At 39.0% G+C, this 22699-nt stretch overlaps 2 protein-coding genes across 2 annotated transcripts; one reads left to right on the plus strand and one right to left on the minus strand.

The window, feature by feature from the left end:
- Positions 1–308: 308 nt before the first annotated feature.
- Positions 309–6156, minus strand: LOC148912474 (uncharacterized). The gene is made up of 4 exons (XM_089027448.1): positions 4354–6156; positions 4080–4150; positions 2762–3808; positions 309–2459 (listed from the first exon to the last, which is right to left on the minus strand). Exons 1-4 carry the CDS (start codon positions 4763–4765, stop codon positions 513–515), a joined length of 3477 nt encoding a protein of 1158 aa, XP_088883574.1. The 5' UTR covers positions 4766–6156; the 3' UTR covers positions 309–512.
- Positions 6157–13096: 6940 nt separating this feature from the next.
- LOC148912475 (uncharacterized) lies at positions 13097–18941 on the plus strand. Its single transcript, XM_089027464.1, has 4 exons — positions 13097–14903; positions 15107–15177; positions 15449–16495; positions 16798–18941. Exons 1-4 carry the CDS (start codon positions 14492–14494, stop codon positions 18742–18744), a joined length of 3477 nt encoding a protein of 1158 aa, XP_088883590.1. The 5' UTR covers positions 13097–14491; the 3' UTR covers positions 18745–18941.
- The last annotated feature ends 3758 nt before the right edge of the window (positions 18942–22699 follow it).

The following is a 22699-nucleotide window of genomic DNA, read 5'->3' on the forward strand; positions in this document are numbered from 1 at the left end:
GGCGGGGGGTGAAAAGCTGAATGTAGCGGGCTTCCAGGTTTTGATACGAGGGAAGTCTCGAATCATTTCTTATTTTCTCGATTTGCGAAGCAATAACAAACTGGCTCCTTGCTGGCCTGACAACTATATTGAACAAAAATGTACCAAAGGATTTTACTGTAGTTACTTAACTACCTCGCTGATACCTGAGGCTAATTTCTAATTTGAAGATCTTGCTTACGTGAATCATGGCAAAAGATAAACCCAAGAATGGGAAACATTAAGAAAAAATACTGAAATTGTCAATTCCTACTTGTCATGACGTGCTCATAAATACCTGGACAAGCGTTTCTTTTTTTTTCTTTTGTTTTCCTTTTTTTTCTTTTTTGTTGCCTTTTTTTTTTAGTTTTAGTTTTTGATTTATTTTTGTACTTGCGCTCAGGTAAAATCAACGAAAAGGCGTTTCAGTCAGAAAGACTTAACTTTTGAGTTCTACATATGAGTTTAAACCGAATCGGTGCGACTTTCTGCCATTAAACCTGACATTCGCAGTTTGCATAAAGGGCCATAATCTTGTCTGTATATGGCTTCTTGCGCTTGACTTGAACATCTGTGGTGTCAATACCAAAATGGAGGCATATTTGCTTCAACATTGCGATGGCAAAAGTCTCCAGTTTTGACTTTGATGCCAAATCACAAATGTTATATGTGTCGAAAACCAGTGGGTGCTTTACGGACAGTTCGCTTTTTGCCTTGGCTGCGAATTCTTCAATCTCATATTGATGAATGGCGTTTTCCAGTTCGTCAGCAGTATAATCATCGACATCTTCCTTTGGATCTGGACTCGGAAGCTTCTTCTTTTTAGCTACGCGTGAAAAAAAACTGGTAATCTGCTTGCTTGTCAAGAATTCGTCGCTGTTGAACAGTCGATTGCCGTTGATGTCCTTTGCTGTCATCATGGCTCTAGCAACTGACAAGGAATTTGCTTTCTGTCCAGTAGTTTCTCCTATCTGGAATTTCTTCAAAAGGTAGTCTTTCTGCTTTTGGGAGAATCTTTTTTTACCTCCTAGTGAAGATCTTAGGGCCCATCCCATTGGCAAGGTTTCTTTCTTGTTTTGTGCTGTCGTTCTTCTGTAGCTCGCATCTAAATGGGGGATCCCAATGAACTGTCCTTCTAATTTTTCTGCGTAACAAAGTGTCGCTTTGTCAAAAATGGTCTCCCGCTCCAAAGCAAAATGGTGTTTTCCACAATCTAGATGCTGTTCAAGGGAAGAATGTCTCAAGAACGTCATCGTACACCCTTCTTCAGGACAGGTAAACAGTGCACTTGGCTCTCTAGCTTCTGATGGAGCACTGAGTGTTTTCTCTGTGGTCGTTATTACTGATTCAACGGATTTGGGAGTTTTAGATTTGATCTGTGTAAATTGACTATCGCTGGTTTCAATCAACGTCAGGGATGGTATCTGTGAGTCGGTAGGTAGTTGTAGATCTTTGGATGATAGAAGTTTACCTGGTCCAATTTTGTATGCCTTCCAGATACGAATCCCATCTTCACAATACTCTACATTAGATACTTGACTGACACCATCCAGTTTCAATGTTGGCATATCTGGGATGACGGGGGATCCAGAGAGGATGACGCCCACAGCAGGAACTCCGCCTGACGATAAGATTGCTTTTTTCATGTGCTCATGAGAAATGATATCATTGCCTTCATTGAGGTGGATTCTCATATGGGACTTGATGGTAGCAGCCTTTCTATCACAGGCTCCCTTTCCTCCCTGTGGATCTGAGAAGTCCATGCGCTTGATTGCAACACCATGACAATGGCCTAATAACTTTGCATAAAAAATGTTCGGACCGTTGCGATAGCATCCAGCGTTGTCCTGACGGTAAAAAACTGAGCGTAGTTTGGGCATGATGACTTTAAGCCTTTCAATGACATCTGACATTATAGCCAGAATGACGACGTATTCCTGACTACATGACTCAAAGATGTGAACAAATGTTAACATTTCTAATTGACCATCTTTGCCTCGTTTAGTCGCTACTGTGATGTGCCAAGACATGCCACGTTTGGCAAACCAGTCTTTCTGACTCTCTCTAAACTTTCTTGGAATGAATTTCATGGCCCAGTCTTGGGTTAGAAAAACGGACGTCTCATCGAGGACTTCTAAGATGTCTACTCTAGCCTCATCTTGGTTAACATAGCGCAGAAGATGTGATTTCCATGCTCCAATGTTTGTTTTGGCCTGTCGCACACGGAAAGTCAGCTCTTCCTTTGTATCTTCAGAGAGATTTCCCGACTGCTCTTTTAAAGCTTCCTCTATGCACATGACGGTGTCGGTTAGCATAGTACACCGATCACATGAGCTATCGTGCTGGTGATTACACTCTGACTGATAATCTGAATCACCAGGGTCACTCAAGGCATACCGCCTACAATGATCAGCCACCGTCGAACTCTCAGATATGTGCACCTGCAATTTATATTTAAAAATATCCATCACTGAATTAATTTAAATTAGCCTTTAAATAAAACTAACCGAGGGGATGTTTGGTTTATCTTTAATGCTCTAGCTTTGATTCTCTGTTGTTGATTTTATTTGTACTGGACAGCGAAGGTCCGCTATATTAGAGTTTCAGTATTGTGTGTAAGGTTACTCTAAGTACGTGAATCCGCGTGAATTGCGCTATTTTAAAACATCTGCTTTGACTGCGGAGAGACTCCCTAATCGGCCTACGCGGTCTTTGTACCGTAATGTGATGTTATAGCGGTTACCTTGTAGTCAGTTTTCAGGTAGCGTTTTCCTGCTTTAAGGCGATCTTGTTGTTGTTTTGCCCAGGCCATTCCTAAACCGATGTCTCCTAGTATTTCTGTAACGCTTTCTAGATCGTCAAATGCCTCTGCACCTGTCGAACTTATGTAGTCCAAACCCTGAAGCGAAGTTCTTAAAGAAGCAGGACAGACCATAAGGATACGAAGCAAAGTACTGCGACTCAAGGGCGTAAAGGCTGACTCCCGACAGAATTCCTGGTACTGTTGAATTACCCTTTCGGGAATGATCGTACGAATTACGTTTGGGACCTTGACTAGCTGATCAGAAGATAATTTTATGGTTTTCTCTCCAAAAGGTAAGTCCTGGATGATGTGTGGACTGGTAACGAAGTTAATAAAGTGGTCGATCTTGCTTGTTGACACGGAAATTCTTGACTGAGGTGACAGTGGGACAGGTTCTCCTCTTCCGTAAAGTAGGCAGTGACGTTTGGCCTCAGTATATCGATACTTTGTAAGATCTGGAATCCATTTACGAAGATTGTTTAGACTGACCTTGTCCGCCATGATAGAGAGAATTTGTCTTCGAGTACCCCAACTACCTGCAGTATTGTAACATTCGGTCAGCGCATCCAAAAGAATGGTATCCATGTCTTTAAAGTTTGCTACATCATCAGAAAACCGCTGGCAAAGGGCTGTCGAAGAAGAGACTGACTGCCAGAGAAAATCAGCATCACACGGGGCAATTTCTTCAAGAACGGCTGTTACTCCTTGGTATGCTTTGCGTGTATAATATCGCTTGGTCCTGTCACTAGCATTAGACCAAGGCGTAGTTAGGGTGTGTCTGACTGGACTGACATCTCTGGAACGCAAAAAGCTATTCAGTTCTTGTAAAGGATTTCCAGATGATTCCTCCCAGCTGCTATCATCAGAGGGCAAAAAAAGGCTCCCACCAGGTGTTACTGGGTTTAGATGTGGTTGACCGGTACTTTTTGCAGTCAACGGGGTGCTGTGGGCGGTTGGGGTATTCATTGTTACCTCTTTGTCAGTCTCCTATAAAATACAAGTACATACATATGAAAAGTTAATTTTATTTCCTGAAAGACAAGAAAACGCATGGGAGTTATAATCATTTAATAGAAGGGGCGGATCCAGAATGTTTTAAGGGGAGTAATTCTTACAGGGTAACCAATGCCGTTGCCAGTCTAAAATGTTTTCTGACATAAACACTAGTAATGCATTCCCTCGCCACCCCTGGACCAGACCCTCAGGATATGTGCTAAAACCACGCCTTTATTTAATGCTACGAAAGACATCGACTCACCAAGGACATACACTTCATCTTTGCTTGAACAGTGTAATCGTCTAGAAGGACCCTGCATTCCCGGCATATTGCTGTATAACAATGAAATATTCACATGGCATGATTTCAGTATATCAGACTTTATGGCGTCAAGTTAACGTCTTCATTTGACATTGCTTGAATTTTCACATGCAGCTATTGCAGCATGCAATTTAGCGGGAAATACATTTATTTTCATACTGAATTGGCTTTATTTCATTCCTTAGTACACAAAAAGAGTAACATATATACTAACCTGAACCTACGGGAACAAAGACACCCGTCATCTGCAAGATAGTATTCGATTTTTCTTTGCCGATCCCGCGATCAGCTTTGGGCCATTTTGCTTTCTTTTCGCCATGCCTTGACAGCTCCTGAGGAACTCGGCAGCACTGGGAACTTCTGCGCCAGCCTATACCTAACAATGAACGATGACCTGGACAAATTGTCAACTCTGCAATATTGTCTGGAACCGAGAATATCGAAGCTCGAGCCAAAAGTAGTTCAACCTCAGAATCGACATCCTGTATACCAAAAGCTTTCTTATGCCCGGATATATCCAATTCACATGAACTAAGTGGTATCACGACCATCTTCTTGTTTCGATCTCTGGGATCATAACCGCAATTTCCGCCTACGATTTTCTTAAATGAACAGCTGACTTCCATTCCTAATCCCTCATGAACGAAAGCCGCTTTATTAGGAAGTGCTAGTAAACGTCATTTTCCCATGTCACGTGGTTGAACGCTTGTCCAGGTATTTATGAGCACATCATGACAAGTAGGAATTGACAATTTCAGTATTTTTTCTTAATGTTTCCCATTCTTGGGTTTATCTTTTGCCATGATTCACGTAAGCAAGATCTTCAAATTAGAAATTAGCCTCAGGTATCAGCGAGGTAGTTAAGTAACTACAGTAAAATCCTTTGGTACATTTTTGTTCAATATAGTTGTCAGGCCAGCAAGGAGCCAGTTTGTTATTGCTTCGCAAATCGAGAAAATAAGAAATGATTCGAGACTTCCCTCGTATCAAAACCTGGAAGCCCGCTACATTCAGCTTTTCACCCCCCGCCCCCCTTCCCCCACGGGACGTTAGGTCACGCAATCAATAGTACTGATCCCAAGTTCCGATAAACGTATCACAACTAATTCTGAAAATGGAAGTAAAACTGTACAGAATTAGCAAGAAAACATGTAAAGCAAGTAGGAAACGTCTTTCTGTAACATTGCTTTGACATTAGTCGAATTGTAGGAGTGTTTTCAGACCAAAAAACATATTTTGAAATCTACTCGTTGAAAGCACTATGCTAATTAGAAACTGGGTAGTTCTTACTCAAAGTAAATAAAAGGAAAACTCGATTCTTAAGCTTTGATATTTTGAAGTTAACTCAAAGAAACACTAAGAAAGTCGTTGGAAATTAAAACCTGTCCGTTTTAGCAAAATTATAGACTGATTTTCGTCCTAATTTCAAAGGCTCCAAACACAATGTTTTCAAGTCACGGGGCGGTTTCTTCTAAAAACCAGCATTATTCACTCGCTTGTTTGGACCGCTGTGGAAATTTCCCCAAACTAATTTTGATGGAACTTTTAAGATCCATATTAACTTGCTTAGAATCCGAAGTTTTGAAAGATTCTGAATTATACCACATGTAGAATTTATTTTTTGAATTTGTGTGCCGGAGCGAAGTTTTTGCAGACTCAAATTATAGCGAGTTTGACGGACCTCTAAAAAAATAATAAATAAACCCATGAGCCTAAAATTGCATGAAAATGTTCAAGAATAGTTGAAGAACGAATATCTCAATTTAAAAAGGCTGGAAAATGTGTTGCGACTTTACAGGATAACGTTAAAGAGACCCCTAAAATGGCTTTCATTTCGTGCCGTCTTGGGCCCTATATCGGACGGACCGTTTTTTCGATTTTTCTCAGCGATAACATTTTTTTTGAAGAAATAAAACCCACCACGTTTACTTACTCACTAATACCTAACTCTGGACCAAAAATAAAGAAAATCGATTTTTTGCTGTTGCCGCACATTGCTCGATATTAGTGGACAGTCGCTCTTAATGAATTCACTGTGTCCAATAAACGGTTTTTATGCATATAATTACTGATCTTATCAAAATCCATTGTTTTCAGTCTGCATTATCCCAACGAATGCATAGAGGAAAATCAGACATATTTAGTTCATTCATTATTGGTTTTGTTTCTATGGTAAACAAGCTAGAAAGAAAACAATTGGATTTTGATAAGAACAATAATTATACTAGATAATCACTTCGGCACGCAGCATTCGTAGACGCCCTCAGCTGCCTGCATTATACCTACGAATGCTGCGTGCCTCAGTAATTATCTATTAAATATTACTTGCAAAAAGTTTAATTTTTTTGGTATAAGCCGATTTTTTGCAGCATGAAATTTAAGATCATATGAAAACACTGTTATCGTACAATATAATTATTGCAAGCTAAGGGTGGAGATAGCGTATGGATTTTGAGAAATTTGAAAAAACAAAATTTCTCTCTAACGTAATGTATGCAAGAAAATAATGTGCGCACAACATTGGTGTATAAGTAATGAAATAAATACCCGATTTCTAAAATATCTTTCTTCCTTGGAGATGAACAGCAATATTACCAAAGCCACATAAAAAAATGGCAAAAGAATTTTGATTAGCCTGTTGCTTATCGTAAAAGGAAGATATAATCTATACATAGGCTTCAAACTCCCCCCAAAAAACAACGTAAATACACCTTGAAAAAAACAAACACAGAAGGTGGAGATAGCGTCTAGTTTTAGAGTGATGACTACTCGAACATTTACTAAAATTTGAACATGTAAGTGATTTGATGTAGAATAAGGATACTTTTTGTATATATACAAAATGTCGATCACAGTTAGGGTTGGCCAAGATATTATAGTTATTAATAAACTCTTAACATGTGTATCCATATCTATACGATGTACCTCTGGCACTGAATATTTGAGAGTATTTTACTTGTGTTATATATGACAACGAAGGAAGCCATGACACTTTTGCAGTGTCTTCTTCGCGCTAAAAAGTCCATTTTGTCTAGAAAACTAATATCTTTTTTCATCATATTAGTTGACCAGAAGATGAACTAGTCGTATCTTATTTTATAATGTTTAAAACACTGGTAAATTAGGTAAAAATATTAGATTAAATAGGTAAACAATGCAGTATTCTTGCTCATCTGGCTACGCACTCGTGTTCAGTCAAGCATTTCGGCGCGTGCGTATGCAAAATTCCCTCCTGTTTCTAAGTAATATATTTGAACTAATAAGGTACAGTGGAACCCCGTTAATAAGTACACTGTTGGGACGGACAAAACTGTCCTTATTAACGGGGTGTCCCTATTAACCAAGGTGTCAGAAAAACAGCTGAAAACACATTTTTAACCATTTATTTTTACTGTATTGTAAACCTTGAACTACAATGTTCAATACAACAGCCTAAACTGGAACAAAAAAGGCATTACTGTATAAGAACTACATTCGCATTTTCGGCACTGCATTGTACAATTTCATGTTAAGTTGAGTTCTGGAAAATAACATTGCAATGGTATTGCGAGCTTTGTCTATTTCATTATGCTGTAACAGCAAAGTCTATTGCAATGATCAGTGTGTGGTCCGTTCGTTGATACGCAAAAACTGAATACATAATCCGTACTAAGCTCATTATATCAATAAACAAATACAGTAAAGACGTCTTCATATTTCATATGTCTTTAATGCGGGGTTAATCATTGTATGGAAACTGTCATTCAGGTCCTAGAAATGTGTCCTTTGTACTTATTAACGGGTGTCCTTATAAAGTGGGTTAATTCAACAGAAAATGTATGGAGTTTTCGTTGGGACTTTGAAACCTATCCTTAATAGCGAGGTGTCCTTATTAAGCGGGTGTCCTTAGAGGTTCCACTGTACTCCGTATTTGACGCACTAAAGCCCACGTGTAGTCGGTGGGGAAGGACTAGTCCACAATGCACCGGAAGCCTAACTACAACATATGATTACGTCATACTATTACGTCATACTATTACACAGATAATCCAATACAATATCAAGTTGAGTGAGATTTACTTCGGATGTCTTTCATTGAAATCGAAAATCTGGAGATTTAGGACAAATCAAGATTCAATAGACTTGAAAACCGGTTAAGGTGAGCAGAAAATACGTTTACTTAATTACGTCTTTTACAGTACGAGTAGAAGTTTACATTCAGTTAAACTTGACAAGAACAACTGAGTGAAATTATTGAATAAAAGTCTTCGTTGTTTTGCCGATGGGACCCCGCGATAGGAGGCGAACAAAGCCGCACTTGAAAGAAAAACATACGATAGTTTATTAAAAACAACCGAATTGTTAAAGAATTACAAAGCTAAATAAAGGACAAATATTTGTTGTAGTATCTTCTTCGTGTTTTATTTCCTCCAGAATTAGAATAAATTAAGCTTACCTATAGAAATATTAAAAGTTTTGAAAGAAAGTCTTTAATTTGTCGATTCGTCGAGAAAAATGCTTGTCAAAAAAATAATAATATACGATTGCTTGCTAAACAACACACACCTGAATTCTTGAAGAACACTTCTTGATCCATCTTTGACTAAATAAAAGTTTTTTTTATTTGTTGTTGGTTTAAAAGTTGTCCTAAAGCTATTTTTCTCTGCATTTGAGAGCGGCTTTTCCGAGTAGTTTTGCTTTGAAATCAAGCGGGATTCCTGTGTTCTGTACACGGACGCCGTACGTAAGTAGTATGTACGTACGTACGTACGTACGGAAGAGACGTAGTAGTCAAGCCATTAAAAATCAACTCGATGGTTTACCATATTTTCTTAAATAGAGAGAATAAGAGAAAAATATGATCAAATGCCCTTGGCGGGAAAATATTTTCTTAACTATGGTGCTCCGCGCGGGAGCTCTTGTAAAAAACATTTCAAGGGTATTCACAGGTAGCCCAAGCTTGGTTTCTGTGGTGTCCTGTTGTAAGGAAATGTATGGGGATTCATCAAAAATTTCAATAAAATCATCTAAACGTGAAATAAAGCCTCGAAATCTTACCCGATCATTGATAAATAGCACTTCTTTCGCTCTGCGTGGTTATTTTTTGAATTTAGCCCGTTTTAAGATTTTTTCCCCACCAGTAAGAAATAAGAGAAGGTTGGAAACTCGAGTCCCAAAAGCGAACCATCACGAGTCTTTGAAACCTCGTACGTCTTCGAATTTTCTTTCCAGCGCCAAATTTTAGTCATGACCCTTCTCTCACATCCCTATAGAACCGAGAAAGTCGCATTAGAGATTAGTCTTCGCGTCTTTAAGCCATGAAATTTGCCTGTACTCACATACTACCTCGCTTGTTCTGACCTGTACTTGGAGCTCACTGTACACCAGTTCAACGGATTTCTTTCGGCAACCGACCCGAGGTCACGCCGGAAGTCTTCGTATCGTAAATGCGGATTGGATGTGGATATAGTCTTTCTTCGAAATTATAAGTTAAATACTTTTGTATCTTAGGCCGTTAAAAAATACACTCACCATAATTTCGAAGAAAGACTATATCCACATCCAATCCGCATTTACGATACGAAGACTTCCGGCGTGACCTCGGGTCGGTTGCCGAAAGAAATCCGTTGAACTGGTGTACAGTGAGCTCCAAGTACAGGTCAGAACAAGCGAGGTAGTATGTGAGTACAGGCAAATTTCATGGCTTAAAGACGCGAAGACTAATCTCTAATGCGACTTTCTCGGTTCTATAGGGATGTGAGAGAAGGGTCATGACTAAAATTTGGCGCTGGAAAGAAAATTCGAAGACGTACGAGGTTTCAAAGACTCGTGATGGTTCGCTTTTGGGACTCGAGTTTCCAACCTTCTCTTATTTCTTACTGGTGGGGAAAAAATCTTAAAACGGGCTAAATTCAAAAAGTAACCACGCAGAGCGAAAGAAGTGCTATTTATCAATGATCGGGTAAAATTTCGAGGCTTTATTTCACGTTTAGATGATTTTATTGAAATTTTTGATGAATCCCCATACATTTCCTTACAACAGGACACCACAGAAACCAAGCTTGGGCTACCTGTGAATACCCTTGAAATGTTTTTTACAAGAGCTCCCGCGCGGAGCACCATAGTTAAGAAAATATTTTCCCGCCAAGGGCATTTGATCATATTTTTCTCTTATTCTCTCTATTTAAGAAAATATGGTAAACCATCGAGTTGATTTTTAATGGCTTGACTACTACGTCTCTTCCGTACGTACGTACGTACGTACATACTACTTACGTACGGCGTCCGTGTACAGAACACAGGAATCCCGCTTGATTTCAAAGCAAAACTACTCGGAAAAGCCGCTCTCAAATGCAGAGAAAAATAGCTTTAGGACAACTTTTAAACCAACAACAAATAAAAAAAACTTTTATTTAGTCAAAGATGGATCAAGAAGTGTTCTTCAAGAATTCAGGTGTGTGTTGTTTAGCAAGCAATCGTATATTATTATTTTTTTGACAAGCATTTTTCTCGACGAATCGACAAATTAAAGACTTTCTTTCAAAACTTTTAATATTTCTATAGGTAAGCTTAATTTATTCTAATTCTGGAGGAAATAAAACACGAAGAAGATACTACAACAAATATTTGTCCTTTATTTAGCTTTGTAATTCTTTAACAATTCGGTTGTTTTTAATAAACTATCGTATGTTTTTCTTTCAAGTGCGGCTTTGTTCGCCTCCTATCGCGGGGTCCCATCGGCAAAACAACGAAGACTTTTATTCAATAATTTCACTCAGTTGTTCTTGTCAAGTTTAACTGAATGTAAACTTCTACTCGTACTGTAAAAGACGTAATTAAGTAAACGTATTTTCTGCTCACCTTAACCGGTTTTCAAGTCTATTGAATCTTGATTTGTCCTAAATCTCCAGATTTTCGATTTCAATGAAAGACATCCGAAGTAAATCTCACTCAACTTGATATTGTATTGGATTATCTGTGTAATAGTATGACGTAATAGTATGACGTAATCATATGTTGTAGTTAGGCTTCCGGTGCATTGTGGACTAGTCCTTCCCCACCGACTACACGTGGGCTTTAGTGCGTCAAATACGGAGTACAGTGGAACCTCTAAGGACACCCGCTTAATAAGGACACCTCGCTATTAAGGATAGGTTTCAAAGTCCCAACGAAAACTCCATACATTTTCTGTTGAATTAACCCACTTTATAAGGACACCCGTTAATAAGTACAAAGGACACATTTCTAGGACCTGAATGACAGTTTCCATACAATGATTAACCCCGCATTAAAGACATATGAAATATGAAGACGTCTTTACTGTATTTGTTTATTGATATAATGAGCTTAGTACGGATTATGTATTCAGTTTTTGCGTATCAACGAACGGACCACACACTGATCATTGCAATAGACTTTGCTGTTACAGCATAATGAAATAGACAAAGCTCGCAATACCATTGCAATGTTATTTTCCAGAACTCAACTTAACATGAAATTGTACAATGCAGTGCCGAAAATGCGAATGTAGTTCTTATACAGTAATGCCTTTTTTGTTCCAGTTTAGGCTGTTGTATTGAACATTGTAGTTCAAGGTTTACAATACAGTAAAAATAAATGGTTAAAAATGTGTTTTCAGCTGTTTTTCTGACACCTTGGTTAATAGGGACACCCCGTTAATAAGGACAGTTTTGTCCGTCCCAACAGTGTACTTATTAACGGGGTTCCACTGTACCTTATTAGTTCAAATATATTACTTAGAAACAGGAGGGAATTTTGCATACGCACGCGCCGAAATGCTTGACTGAACACGAGTGCGTAGCCAGATGAGCAAGAATACTGCATTGTTTACCTATTTAATCTAATATTTTTACCTAATTTACCAGTGTTTTAAACATTATAAAATAAGATACGACTAGTTCATCTTCTGGTCAACTAATATGATGAAAAAAGATATTAGTTTTCTAGACAAAATGGACTTTTTAGCGCGAAGAAGACACTGCAAAAGTGTCATGGCTTCCTTCGTTGTCATATATAACACAAGTAAAATACTCTCAAATATTCAGTGCCAGAGGTACATCGTATAGATATGGATACACATGTTAAGAGTTTATTAATAACTATAATATCTTGGCCAACCCTAACTGTGATCGACATTTTGTATATATACAAAAAGTATCCTTATTCTACATCAAATCACTTACATGTTCAAATTTTAGTAAATGTTCGAGTAGTCATCACTCTAAAACTAGACGCTATCTCCACCTTCTGTGTTTGTTTTTTTCAAGGTGTATTTACGTTGTTTTTTGGGGGGAGTTTGAAGCCTATGTATAGATTATATCTTCCTTTTACGATAAGCAACAGGCTAATCAAAATTCTTTTGCCATTTTTTTATGTGGCTTTGGTAATATTGCTGTTCATCTCCAAGGAAGAAAGATATTTTAGAAATCGGGTATTTATTTCATTACTTATACACCAATGTTGTGCGCACATTATTTTCTTGCATACATTACGTTAGAGAGAAATTTTGTTTTTTCAAATTTCTCAAAATCCATACGCTATCTCCACCCTTAGCTTGCAATAATTATATTGTACGATAACAGTGTTTTCATATGATCTTAAATTTCATGCTGCAAAAAATCGGCTTATACCAAAAAAATTAAACTTTTTGCAAGTAATATTTAATAGATAATTACTGAGGCACGCAGCATTCGTAGGTATAATGCAGGCAGCTGAGGGCGTCTACGAATGCTGCGTGCCGAAGTGATTATCTAGTATAATTATTGTTCTTATCAAAATCCAATTGTTTTCTTTCTAGCTTGTTTACCATAGAAACAAAACCAATAATGAATGAACTAAATATGTCTGATTTTCCTCTATGCATTCGTTGGGATAATGCAGACTGAAAACAATGGATTTTGATAAGATCAGTAATTATATGCATAAAAACCGTTTATTGGACACAGTGAATTCATTAAGAGCGACTGTCCACTAATATCGAGCAATGTGCGGCAACAGCAAAAAATCGATTTTCTTTATTTTTGGTCCAGAGTTAGGTATTAGTGAGTAAGTAAACGTGGTGGGTTTTATTTCTTCAAAAAAAATGTTATCGCTGAGAAAAATCGAAAAAACGGTCCGTCCGATATAGGGCCCAAGACGGCACGAAATGAAAGCCATTTTAGGGGTCTCTTTAACGTTATCCTGTAAAGTCGCAACACATTTTCCAGCCTTTTTAAATTGAGATATTCGTTCTTCAACTATTCTTGAACATTTTCATGCAATTTTAGGCTCATGGGTTTATTTATTATTTTTTTAGAGGTCCGTCAAACTCGCTATAATTTGAGTCTGCAAAAACTTCGCTCCGGCACACAAATTCAAAAAATAAATTCTACATGTGGTATAATTCAGAATCTTTCAAAACTTCGGATTCTAAGCAAGTTAATATGGATCTTAAAAGTTCCATCAAAATTAGTTTGGGGAAATTTCCACAGCGGTCCAAACAAGCGAGTGAATAATGCTGGTTTTTAGAAGAAACCGCCCCGTGACTTGAAAACATTGTGTTTGGAGCCTTTGAAATTAGGACGAAAATCAGTCTATAATTTTGCTAAAACGGACAGGTTTTAATTTCCAACGACTTTCTTAGTGTTTCTTTGAGTTAACTTCAAAATATCAAAGCTTAAGAATCGAGTTTTCCTTTTATTTACTTTGAGTAAGAACTACCCAGTTTCTAATTAGCATAGTGCTTTCAACGAGTAGATTTCAAAATATGTTTTTTGGTCTGAAAACACTCCTACAATTCGACTAATGTCAAAGCAATGTTACAGAAAGACGTTTCCTACTTGCTTTACATGTTTTCTTGCTAATTCTGTACAGTTTTACTTCCATTTTCAGAATTAGTTGTGATACGTTTATCGGAACTTGGGATCAGTACTATTGATTGCGTGACCTAACGTCCCGTGGGGGAAGGGGGGCGGGGGGTGAAAAGCTGAATGTAGCGGGCTTCCAGGTTTTGATACGAGGGAAGTCTCGAATCATTTCTTATTTTCTCGATTTGCGAAGCAATAACAAACTGGCTCCTTGCTGGCCTGACAACTATATTGAACAAAAATGTACCAAAGGATTTTACTGTAGTTACTTAACTACCTCGCTGATACCTGAGGCTAATTTCTAATTTGAAGATCTTGCTTACGTGAATCATGGCAAAAGATAAACCCAAGAATGGGAAACATTAAGAAAAAATACTGAAATTGTCAATTCCTACTTGTCATGATGTGCTCATAAATACCTGGACAAGCGTTCAACCACGTGACATGGGAAAATGACGTTTACTAGCACTTCCTAATAAAGCGGCTTTCGTTCATGAGGGATTAGGAATGGAAGTCAGCTGTTCATTTAAGAAAATCGTAGGCGGAAATTGCGGTTATGATCCCAGAGATCGAAACAAGAAGATGGTCGTGATACCACTTAGTTCATGTGAATTGGATATATCCGGGCATAAGAAAGCTTTTGGTATACAGGATGTCGATTCTGAGGTTGAACTACTTTTGGCTCGAGCTTCGATATTCTCGGTTCCAGACAATATTGCAGAGTTGACAATTTGTCCAGGTCATCGTTCATTGTTAGGTATAGGCTGGCGCAGAAGTTCCCAGTGCTGCCGAGTTCCTCAGGAGCTGTCAAGGCATGGCGAAAAGAAAGCAAAATGGCCCAAAGCTGATCGCGGGATCGGCAAAGAAAAATCGAATACTATCTTGCAGATGACGGGTGTCTTTGTTCCCGTAGGTTCAGGTTAGTATATATGTTACTCTTTTTGTGTACTAAGGAATGAAATAAAGCCAATTCAGTATGAAAATAAATGTATTTCCCGCTAAATTGCATGCTGCAATAGCTGCATGTGAAAATTCAAGCAATGTCAAATGAAGACGTTAACTTGACGCCATAAAGTCTGATATACTGAAATCATGCCATGTGAATATTTCATTGTTATACAGCAATATGCCGGGAATGCAGGGTCCTTCTAGACGATTACACTGTTCAAGCAAAGATGAAGTGTATGTCCTTGGTGAGTCGATGTCTTTCGTAGCATTAAATAAAGGCGTGGTTTTAGCACATATCCTGAGGGTCTGGTCCAGGGGTGGCGAGGGAATGCATTACTAGTGTTTATGTCAGAAAACATTTTAGACTGGCAACGGCATTGGTTACCCTGTAAGAATTACTCCCCTTAAAACATTCTGGATCCGCCCCTTCTATTAAATGATTATAACTCCCATGCGTTTTCTTGTCTTTCAGGAAATAAAATTAACTTTTCATATGTATGTACTTGTATTTTATAGGAGACTGACAAAGAGGTAACAATGAATACCCCAACCGCCCACAGCACCCCGTTGACTGCAAAAAGTACCGGTCAACCACATCTAAACCCAGTAACACCTGGTGGGAGCCTTTTTTTGCCCTCTGATGATAGCAGCTGGGAGGAATCATCTGGAAATCCTTTACAAGAACTGAATAGCTTTTTGCGTTCCAGAGATGTCAGTCCAGTCAGACACACCCTAACTACGCCTTGGTCTAATGCTAGTGACAGGACCAAGCGATATTATACACGCAAAGCATACCAAGGAGTAACAGCCGTTCTTGAAGAAATTGCCCCGTGTGATGCTGATTTTCTCTGGCAGTCAGTCTCTTCTTCGACAGCCCTTTGCCAGCGGTTTTCTGATGATGTAGCAAACTTTAAAGACATGGATACCATTCTTTTGGATGCGCTGACCGAATGTTACAATACTGCAGGTAGTTGGGGTACTCGAAGACAAATTCTCTCTATCATGGCGGACAAGGTCAGTCTAAACAATCTTCGTAAATGGATTCCAGATCTTACAAAGTATCGATATACTGAGGCCAAACGTCACTGCCTACTTTACGGAAGAGGAGAACCTGTCCCACTGTCACCTCAGTCAAGAATTTCCGTGTCAACAAGCAAGATCGACCACTTTATTAACTTCGTTACCAGTCCACACATCATCCAGGACTTACCTTTTGGAGAGAAAACCATAAAATTATCTTCTGATCAGCTAGTCAAGGTCCCAAACGTAATTCGTACGATCATTCCCGAAAGGGTAATTCAACAGTACCAGGAATTCTGTCGGGAGTCAGCCTTTACGCCCTTGAGTCGCAGTACTTTGCTTCGTATCCTTATGGTCTGTCCTGCTTCTTTAAGAACTTCGCTTCAGGGTTTGGACTACATAAGTTCGACAGGTGCAGAGGCATTTGACGATCTAGAAAGCGTTACAGAAATACTAGGAGACATCGGTTTAGGAATGGCCTGGGCAAAACAACAACAAGATCGCCTTAAAGCAGGAAAACGCTACCTGAAAACTGACTACAAGGTAACCGCTATAACATCACATTACGGTACAAAGACCGCGTAGGCCGATTAGGGAGTCTCTCCGCAGTCAAAGCAGATGTTTTAAAATAGCGCAATTCACGCGGATTCACGTACTTAGAGTAACCTTACACACAATACTGAAACTCTAATATAGCGGACCTTCGCTGTCCAGTACAAATAAAATCAACAACAGAGAATCAAAGCTAGAGCATTAAAGATAAACCAAACATCCCCTCGGTTAGTTTTATTTAAAGGCTAATTTAAATTAATTCAGTGATGGATATTTTTAAATATAAATTGCAGGTGCACATATCTGAGAGTTCGACGGTGGCTGATCATTGTAGGCGGTATGCCTTGAGTGACCCTGGTGATTCAGATTATCAGTCAGAGTGTAATCACCAGCACGATAGCTCATGTGATCGGTGTACTATGCTAACCGACACCGTCATGTGCATAGAGGAAGCTTTAAAAGAGCAGTCGGGAAATCTCTCTGAAGATACAAAGGAAGAGCTGACTTTCCGTGTGCGACAGGCCAAAACAAACATTGGAGCATGGAAATCACATCTTCTGCGCTATGTTAACCAAGATGAGGCTAGAGTAGACATCTTAGAAGTCCTCGATGAGACGTCCGTTTTTCTAACCCAAGACTGGGCCATGAAATTCATTCCAAGAAAGTTTAGAGAGAGTCAGAAAGACTGGTTTGCCAAACGTGGCATGTCTTGGCACATCACAGTAGCGACTAAACGAGGCAAAGATGGTCAATTAGAAATGTTAACATTTGTTCACATCTTTGAGTCATGTAGTCAGGAATACGTCGTCATTCTGGCTATAATGTCAGATGTCATTGAAAGGCTTAAAGTCATCATGCCCAAACTACGCTCAGTTTTTTACCGTCAGGACAACGCTGGATGCTATCGCAACGGTCCGAACATTTTTTATGCAAAGTTATTAGGCCATTGTCATGGTGTTGCAATCAAGCGCATGGACTTCTCAGATCCACAGGGAGGAAAGGGAGCCTGTGATAGAAAGGCTGCTACCATCAAGTCCCATATGAGAATCCACCTCAATGAAGGCAATGATATCATTTCTCATGAGCACATGAAAAAAGCAATCTTATCGTCAGGCGGAGTTCCTGCTGTGGGCGTCATCCTCTCTGGATCCCCCGTCATCCCAGATATGCCAACATTGAAACTGGATGGTGTCAGTCAAGTATCTAATGTAGAGTATTGTGAAGATGGGATTCGTATCTGGAAGGCATACAAAATTGGACCAGGTAAACTTCTATCATCCAAAGATCTACAACTACCTACCGACTCACAGATACCATCCCTGACGTTGATTGAAACCAGCGATAGTCAATTTACACAGATCAAATCTAAAACTCCCAAATCCGTTGAATCAGTAATAACGACCACAGAGAAAACACTCAGTGCTCCATCAGAAGCTAGAGAGCCAAGTGCACTGTTTACCTGTCCTGAAGAAGGGTGTACGATGACGTTCTTGAGACATTCTTCCCTTGAACAGCATCTAGATTGTGGAAAACACCATTTTGCTTTGGAGCGGGAGACCATTTTTGACAAAGCGACACTTTGTTACGCAGAAAAATTAGAAGGACAGTTCATTGGGATCCCCCATTTAGATGCGAGCTACAGAAGAACGACAGCACAAAACAAGAAAGAAACCTTGCCAATGGGATGGGCCCTAAGATCTTCACTAGGAGGTAAAAAAAGATTCTCCCAAAAGCAGAAAGACTACCTTTTGAAGAAATTCCAGATAGGAGAAACTACTGGACAGAAAGCAAATTCCTTGTCAGTTGCTAGAGCCATGATGACAGCAAAGGACATCAACGGCAATCGACTGTTCAACAGCGACGAATTCTTGACAAGCAAGCAGATTACCAGTTTTTTTTCACGCGTAGCTAAAAAGAAGAAGCTTCCGAGTCCAGATCCAAAGGAAGATGTCGATGATTATACTGCTGACGAACTGGAAAACGCCATTCATCAATATGAGATTGAAGAATTCGCAGCCAAGGCAAAAAGCGAACTGTCCGTAAAGCACCCACTGGTTTTCGACACATATAACATTTGTGATTTGGCATCAAAGTCAAAACTGGAGACTTTTGCCATCGCAATGTTGAAGCAAATATGCCTCCATTTTGGTATTGACACCACAGATGTTCAAGTCAAGCGCAAGAAGCCATATACAGACAAGATTATGGCCCTTTATGCAAACTGCGAATGTCAGGTTTAATGGCAGAAAGTCGCACCGATTCGGTTTAAACTCATATGTAGAACTCAAAAGTTAAGTCTTTCTGACTGAAACGCCTTTTCGTTGATTTTACCTGAGCGCAAGTACAAAAATAAATCAAAAACTAAAACTAAAAAAAAAAGGCAACAAAAAAGAAAAAAAAGGAAAACAAAAGAAAAAAAAAGAAACGCTTGTCCAGGTATTTATGAGCACGTCATGACAAGTAGGAATTGACAATTTCAGTATTTTTTCTTAATGTTTCCCATTCTTGGGTTTATCTTTTGCCATGATTCACGTAAGCAAGATCTTCAAATTAGAAATTAGCCTCAGGTATCAGCGAGGTAGTTAAGTAACTACAGTAAAATCCTTTGGTACATTTTTGTTCAATATAGTTGTCAGGCCAGCAAGGAGCCAGTTTGTTATTGCTTCGCAAATCGAGAAAATAAGAAATGATTCGAGACTTCCCTCGTATCAAAACCTGGAAGCCCGCTACATTCAGCTTTTCACCCCCCGCCCCCCTTCCCCCACGGGACGTTAGGTCACGCAATCAATAGTACTGATCCCAAGTTCCGATAAACGTATCACAACTAATTCTGAAAATGGAAGTAAAACTGTACAGAATTAGCAAGAAAACATGTAAAGCAAGTAGGAAACGTCTTTCTGTAACATTGCTTTGACATTAGTCGAATTGTAGGAGTGTTTTCAGACCAAAAAACATATTTTGAAATCTACTCGTTGAAAGCACTATGCTAATTAGAAACTGGGTAGTTCTTACTCAAAGTAAATAAAAGGAAAACTCGATTCTTAAGCTTTGATATTTTGAAGTTAACTCAAAGAAACACTAAGAAAGTCGTTGGAAATTAAAACCTGTCCGTTTTAGCAAAATTATAGACTGATTTTCGTCCTAATTTCAAAGGCTCCAAACACAATGTTTTCAAGTCACGGGGCGGTTTCTTCTAAAAACCAGCATTATTCACTCGCTTGTTTGGACCGCTGTGGAAATTTCCCCAAACTAATTTTGATGGAACTTTTAAGATCCATATTAACTTGCTTAGAATCCGAAGTTTTGAAAGATTCTGAATTATACCACATGTAGAATTTATTTTTTGAATTTGTGTGCCGGAGCGAAGTTTTTGCAGACTCAAATTATAGCGAGTTTGACGGACCTCTAAAAAAATAATAAATAAACCCATGAGCCTAAAATTGCATGAAAATGTTCAAGAATAGTTGAAGAACGAATATCTCAATTTAAAAAGGCTGGAAAATGTGTTGCGACTTTACAGGATAACGTTAAAGAGACCCCTAAAATGGCTTTCATTTCGTGCCGTCTTGGGCCCTATATCGGACGGACCGTTTTTTCGATTTTTCTCAGCGATAACATTTTTTTTGAAGAAATAAAACCCACCACGTTTACTTACTCACTAATACCTAACTCTGGACCAAAAATAAAGAAAATCGATTTTTTCACTGTTGCCGCCGATTCTTGATTTGGCTCGATATTAGTGGACAGTCGCTCTTAAATAGTATTGTTCGCGGCAATAGCTGTAGTTCTGTCTGGAGGTCGCAACCTGAAATAGAATATGTCAATGGTAAGCATTTTGAATTAAAAAAGAACTGAAATAAATATGACTTACGTTGTGATAGTCCTTTCATGTGTTGTGAAACTTCCTCAAAAAGTCCAGGGGGGAGAATGGTTTTGCCGCCATGGCCACGGAGGATCTGGCAAAAACACGTGTCTTTAACTTTCCACCCATTACATTCATATCCAAAGTGTTTGCTACAGCTTCGGTTTGAATGCTGGTTGAAATTGTCGAAGGAGCTACACCCGCACCCGTCATAGGCTTTTTTTCTCGGTCTTCCCCTTTCCCCGGCTTTGTTGAGCGAGCTGCAACAAAGTGCAAACTCAGTGATCATACCTTGTATCAAACATATGCAGATTCTACTTTTGGTAAATTTATGGGGGAAAAAACTACTTACGTGGAGGAAAGTTTTTCCGCTTTTTCGAAATTCGGCGACTGCCCTTATACACGTAGAACAGTTGCTCGCCAGTTGTTTCAATTCCAAAACACTGCTTGAAATCACTCTTAAAACTTGTGGCTGACTTTGCTTTGTTCTCGTAGTGCTTACATACTGAACACCTTTTGTGAGAGCAATAAAATTCGTTTACAAACAATGTAACCACCAAAAATATCAATTTAAATGACCTCGCCATGGTCAAAGAGATTCAAAGCCTAAAACTGTCGGCCTTGGGAAACTTTGTCGAAGAATCTACCAAGAACAAAACTAGCCCCTGGGGGTGGTGGTGATTTGTGTGCAAAATTACTAAGAGGGAGAGTATACTCGCGCAAAAAATAAACAAACAATGTAGTGCATTTCGATTCGATTTCACTGCATGTTTTTTTATTATGAGAGAAATTATCTTCATCTCGAATGAAAAATAATCGAAGATTCTTTTCACAGTGGTCAAATTTTTGTAGATTTATTAAGGCCTATTTACACGGCACGATTTGCCGCGCGCGACTTGACGTATACGGCAAAATCAGCTCAAAATCGGGTCGTGTAAATGGTCCTACAACAGACGTACGCGGCCTCAAGACTTGTCGTAGCATTTTAAACTTTGGCTTAAAATCCTACTACATGCCGTAGGAAAATGACGTAAAAATGACGTTTTTGAGCGAGATTCGCTATGGAACTAGTTGATTCCAAAACAAAATGGCGGATTTCCATGAAAACGTCTTTACCGTTAATTAAACACGAAGTGCAAAAATTCTGAATGATCTCATCAAATAACAAGGTAGACATGATTATTTACTGCACTTCTCAACTGTGAATGGTGGCATTTTACAAGAAACATTTGCTGTAATGAGAAATAGTCATGTAATTTGACGAGTAAATTGCTCGCGTTTTTTTCGTGCCGCGTGCGACAAGTTGTGCTCGTGTAAATGGTACCAAAATTTGCCGTATACGTCAAGTCGCGCGCGGCAAATCGTGCCGTGTAAATAGGCCTTTACAGTTTTATGTAGTCACGTGATTGATGACGTCATGTGTCAACATTCCCTCACTCATTCACGACTATGGCATAGTGGCTACGCAGTTATATTGCAGTGGCCACAAAATATATGATTCTTCTCTTGAACTCTTGAACTACCTGTAGTAAGCCAATTAGTGATCGCTGGACTACCTGTGATTTCCAAAACGTTGCACGACAGATTGGCAAAAAGGTAAACATAGACTCGGGCTTATCCTGCGGGTAGCCCGAGTAAAAAAGTCTCCCTTTGTTCACCCTCCCCTTCCTTTCTGTTTGCGTGACCGGTAAAATATCGATTTTTTAAATTTTGGGTTGCCTGTGGTATATTCCTCATAGTCACTTATAACTTTTTACGTACAAACTTGAACTATTATTTCCAAACTGTTTAAAACTTTGATAAATAGTTGAAGCAAATGGCGTATTCTTGTAGTTATGAAACTCCGGAGCCTGAAAACACACAGTTGGTCAACAAGTTAGGCAAGAAGGTCGAGCTGAAAACCTTCAAAACCAATGCAACAGATCAGAGACCGGAAATGGATGAACGTCTGGCCATCGTATGTGTTGGTGACTTTACTGGTGGTAGATCAACACCGACTTATGTGGACCATTATATGGGAAATAAAAGCTTTGAATACCGACCTATAATGGGCGCAGATTTTCGTCTGTACAAAAAGAAAGTTACCTTCCCCAGTTTTTCATACGAACAAAGAATTATATTCTTAATTCTTGGTGAACATGAAAGGCACACGCCTTTCATGACCAACCCTGTTTTGAAGATAGGACCTCCCGTTGGTGATGTGGTATTTTTTGGTCCAACGATGCCTTCTTCTCTCGATGGACAGTAAAATGGAAAGAAATCGTTCATGAAAATCTACCATCTGCCAAAGACGATCACTTTCCTTTCGTGTTACTCATTAACAACACTCGTTC

This window comes from Actinia tenebrosa, unplaced genomic scaffold (assembly GCF_029948245.1).
Source record: "Actinia tenebrosa isolate PJP-AT-01 unplaced genomic scaffold, QUT_ActTen_1.0 PGA_scaffold11__36_contigs__length_13525064, whole genome shotgun sequence".
In the NCBI taxonomy this organism is placed as follows: Eukaryota; Metazoa; Cnidaria; class Anthozoa; order Actiniaria; family Actiniidae; genus Actinia; species Actinia tenebrosa.

What these genes read in the sequence shown, in the direction of transcription:
- LOC148912474 (XM_089027448.1), bottom strand. Translation starts at nt 4,765, where the DNA reads ATGGAAGTCAGCTGTTCATTTAAGAAAATCGTAGGCGGAAATTGCGGT. An exon ending in CTTTGTTCCCGTAGGTTCAG is followed by an intron (nt 4,151 to 4,353) that starts GTTAGTATATAT and finishes ATTGTTATACAG; the next exon opens with CAATATGCCGGGAATGCAGG. An exon ending in AGATGAAGTGTATGTCCTTG is followed by an intron (nt 3,809 to 4,079) that starts GTGAGTCGATGT and finishes TGTATTTTATAG; the next exon opens with GAGACTGACAAAGAGGTAAC.
- LOC148912475 (XM_089027464.1), top strand. Translation starts at nt 14,492, where the DNA reads ATGGAAGTCAGCTGTTCATTTAAGAAAATCGTAGGCGGAAATTGCGGT. An exon ending in AGATGAAGTGTATGTCCTTG is followed by an intron (nt 15,178 to 15,448) that starts GTGAGTCGATGT and finishes TGTATTTTATAG; the next exon opens with GAGACTGACAAAGAGGTAAC. An exon ending in ACCTGAAAACTGACTACAAG is followed by an intron (nt 16,496 to 16,797) that starts GTAACCGCTATA and finishes TATAAATTGCAG; the next exon opens with GTGCACATATCTGAGAGTTC.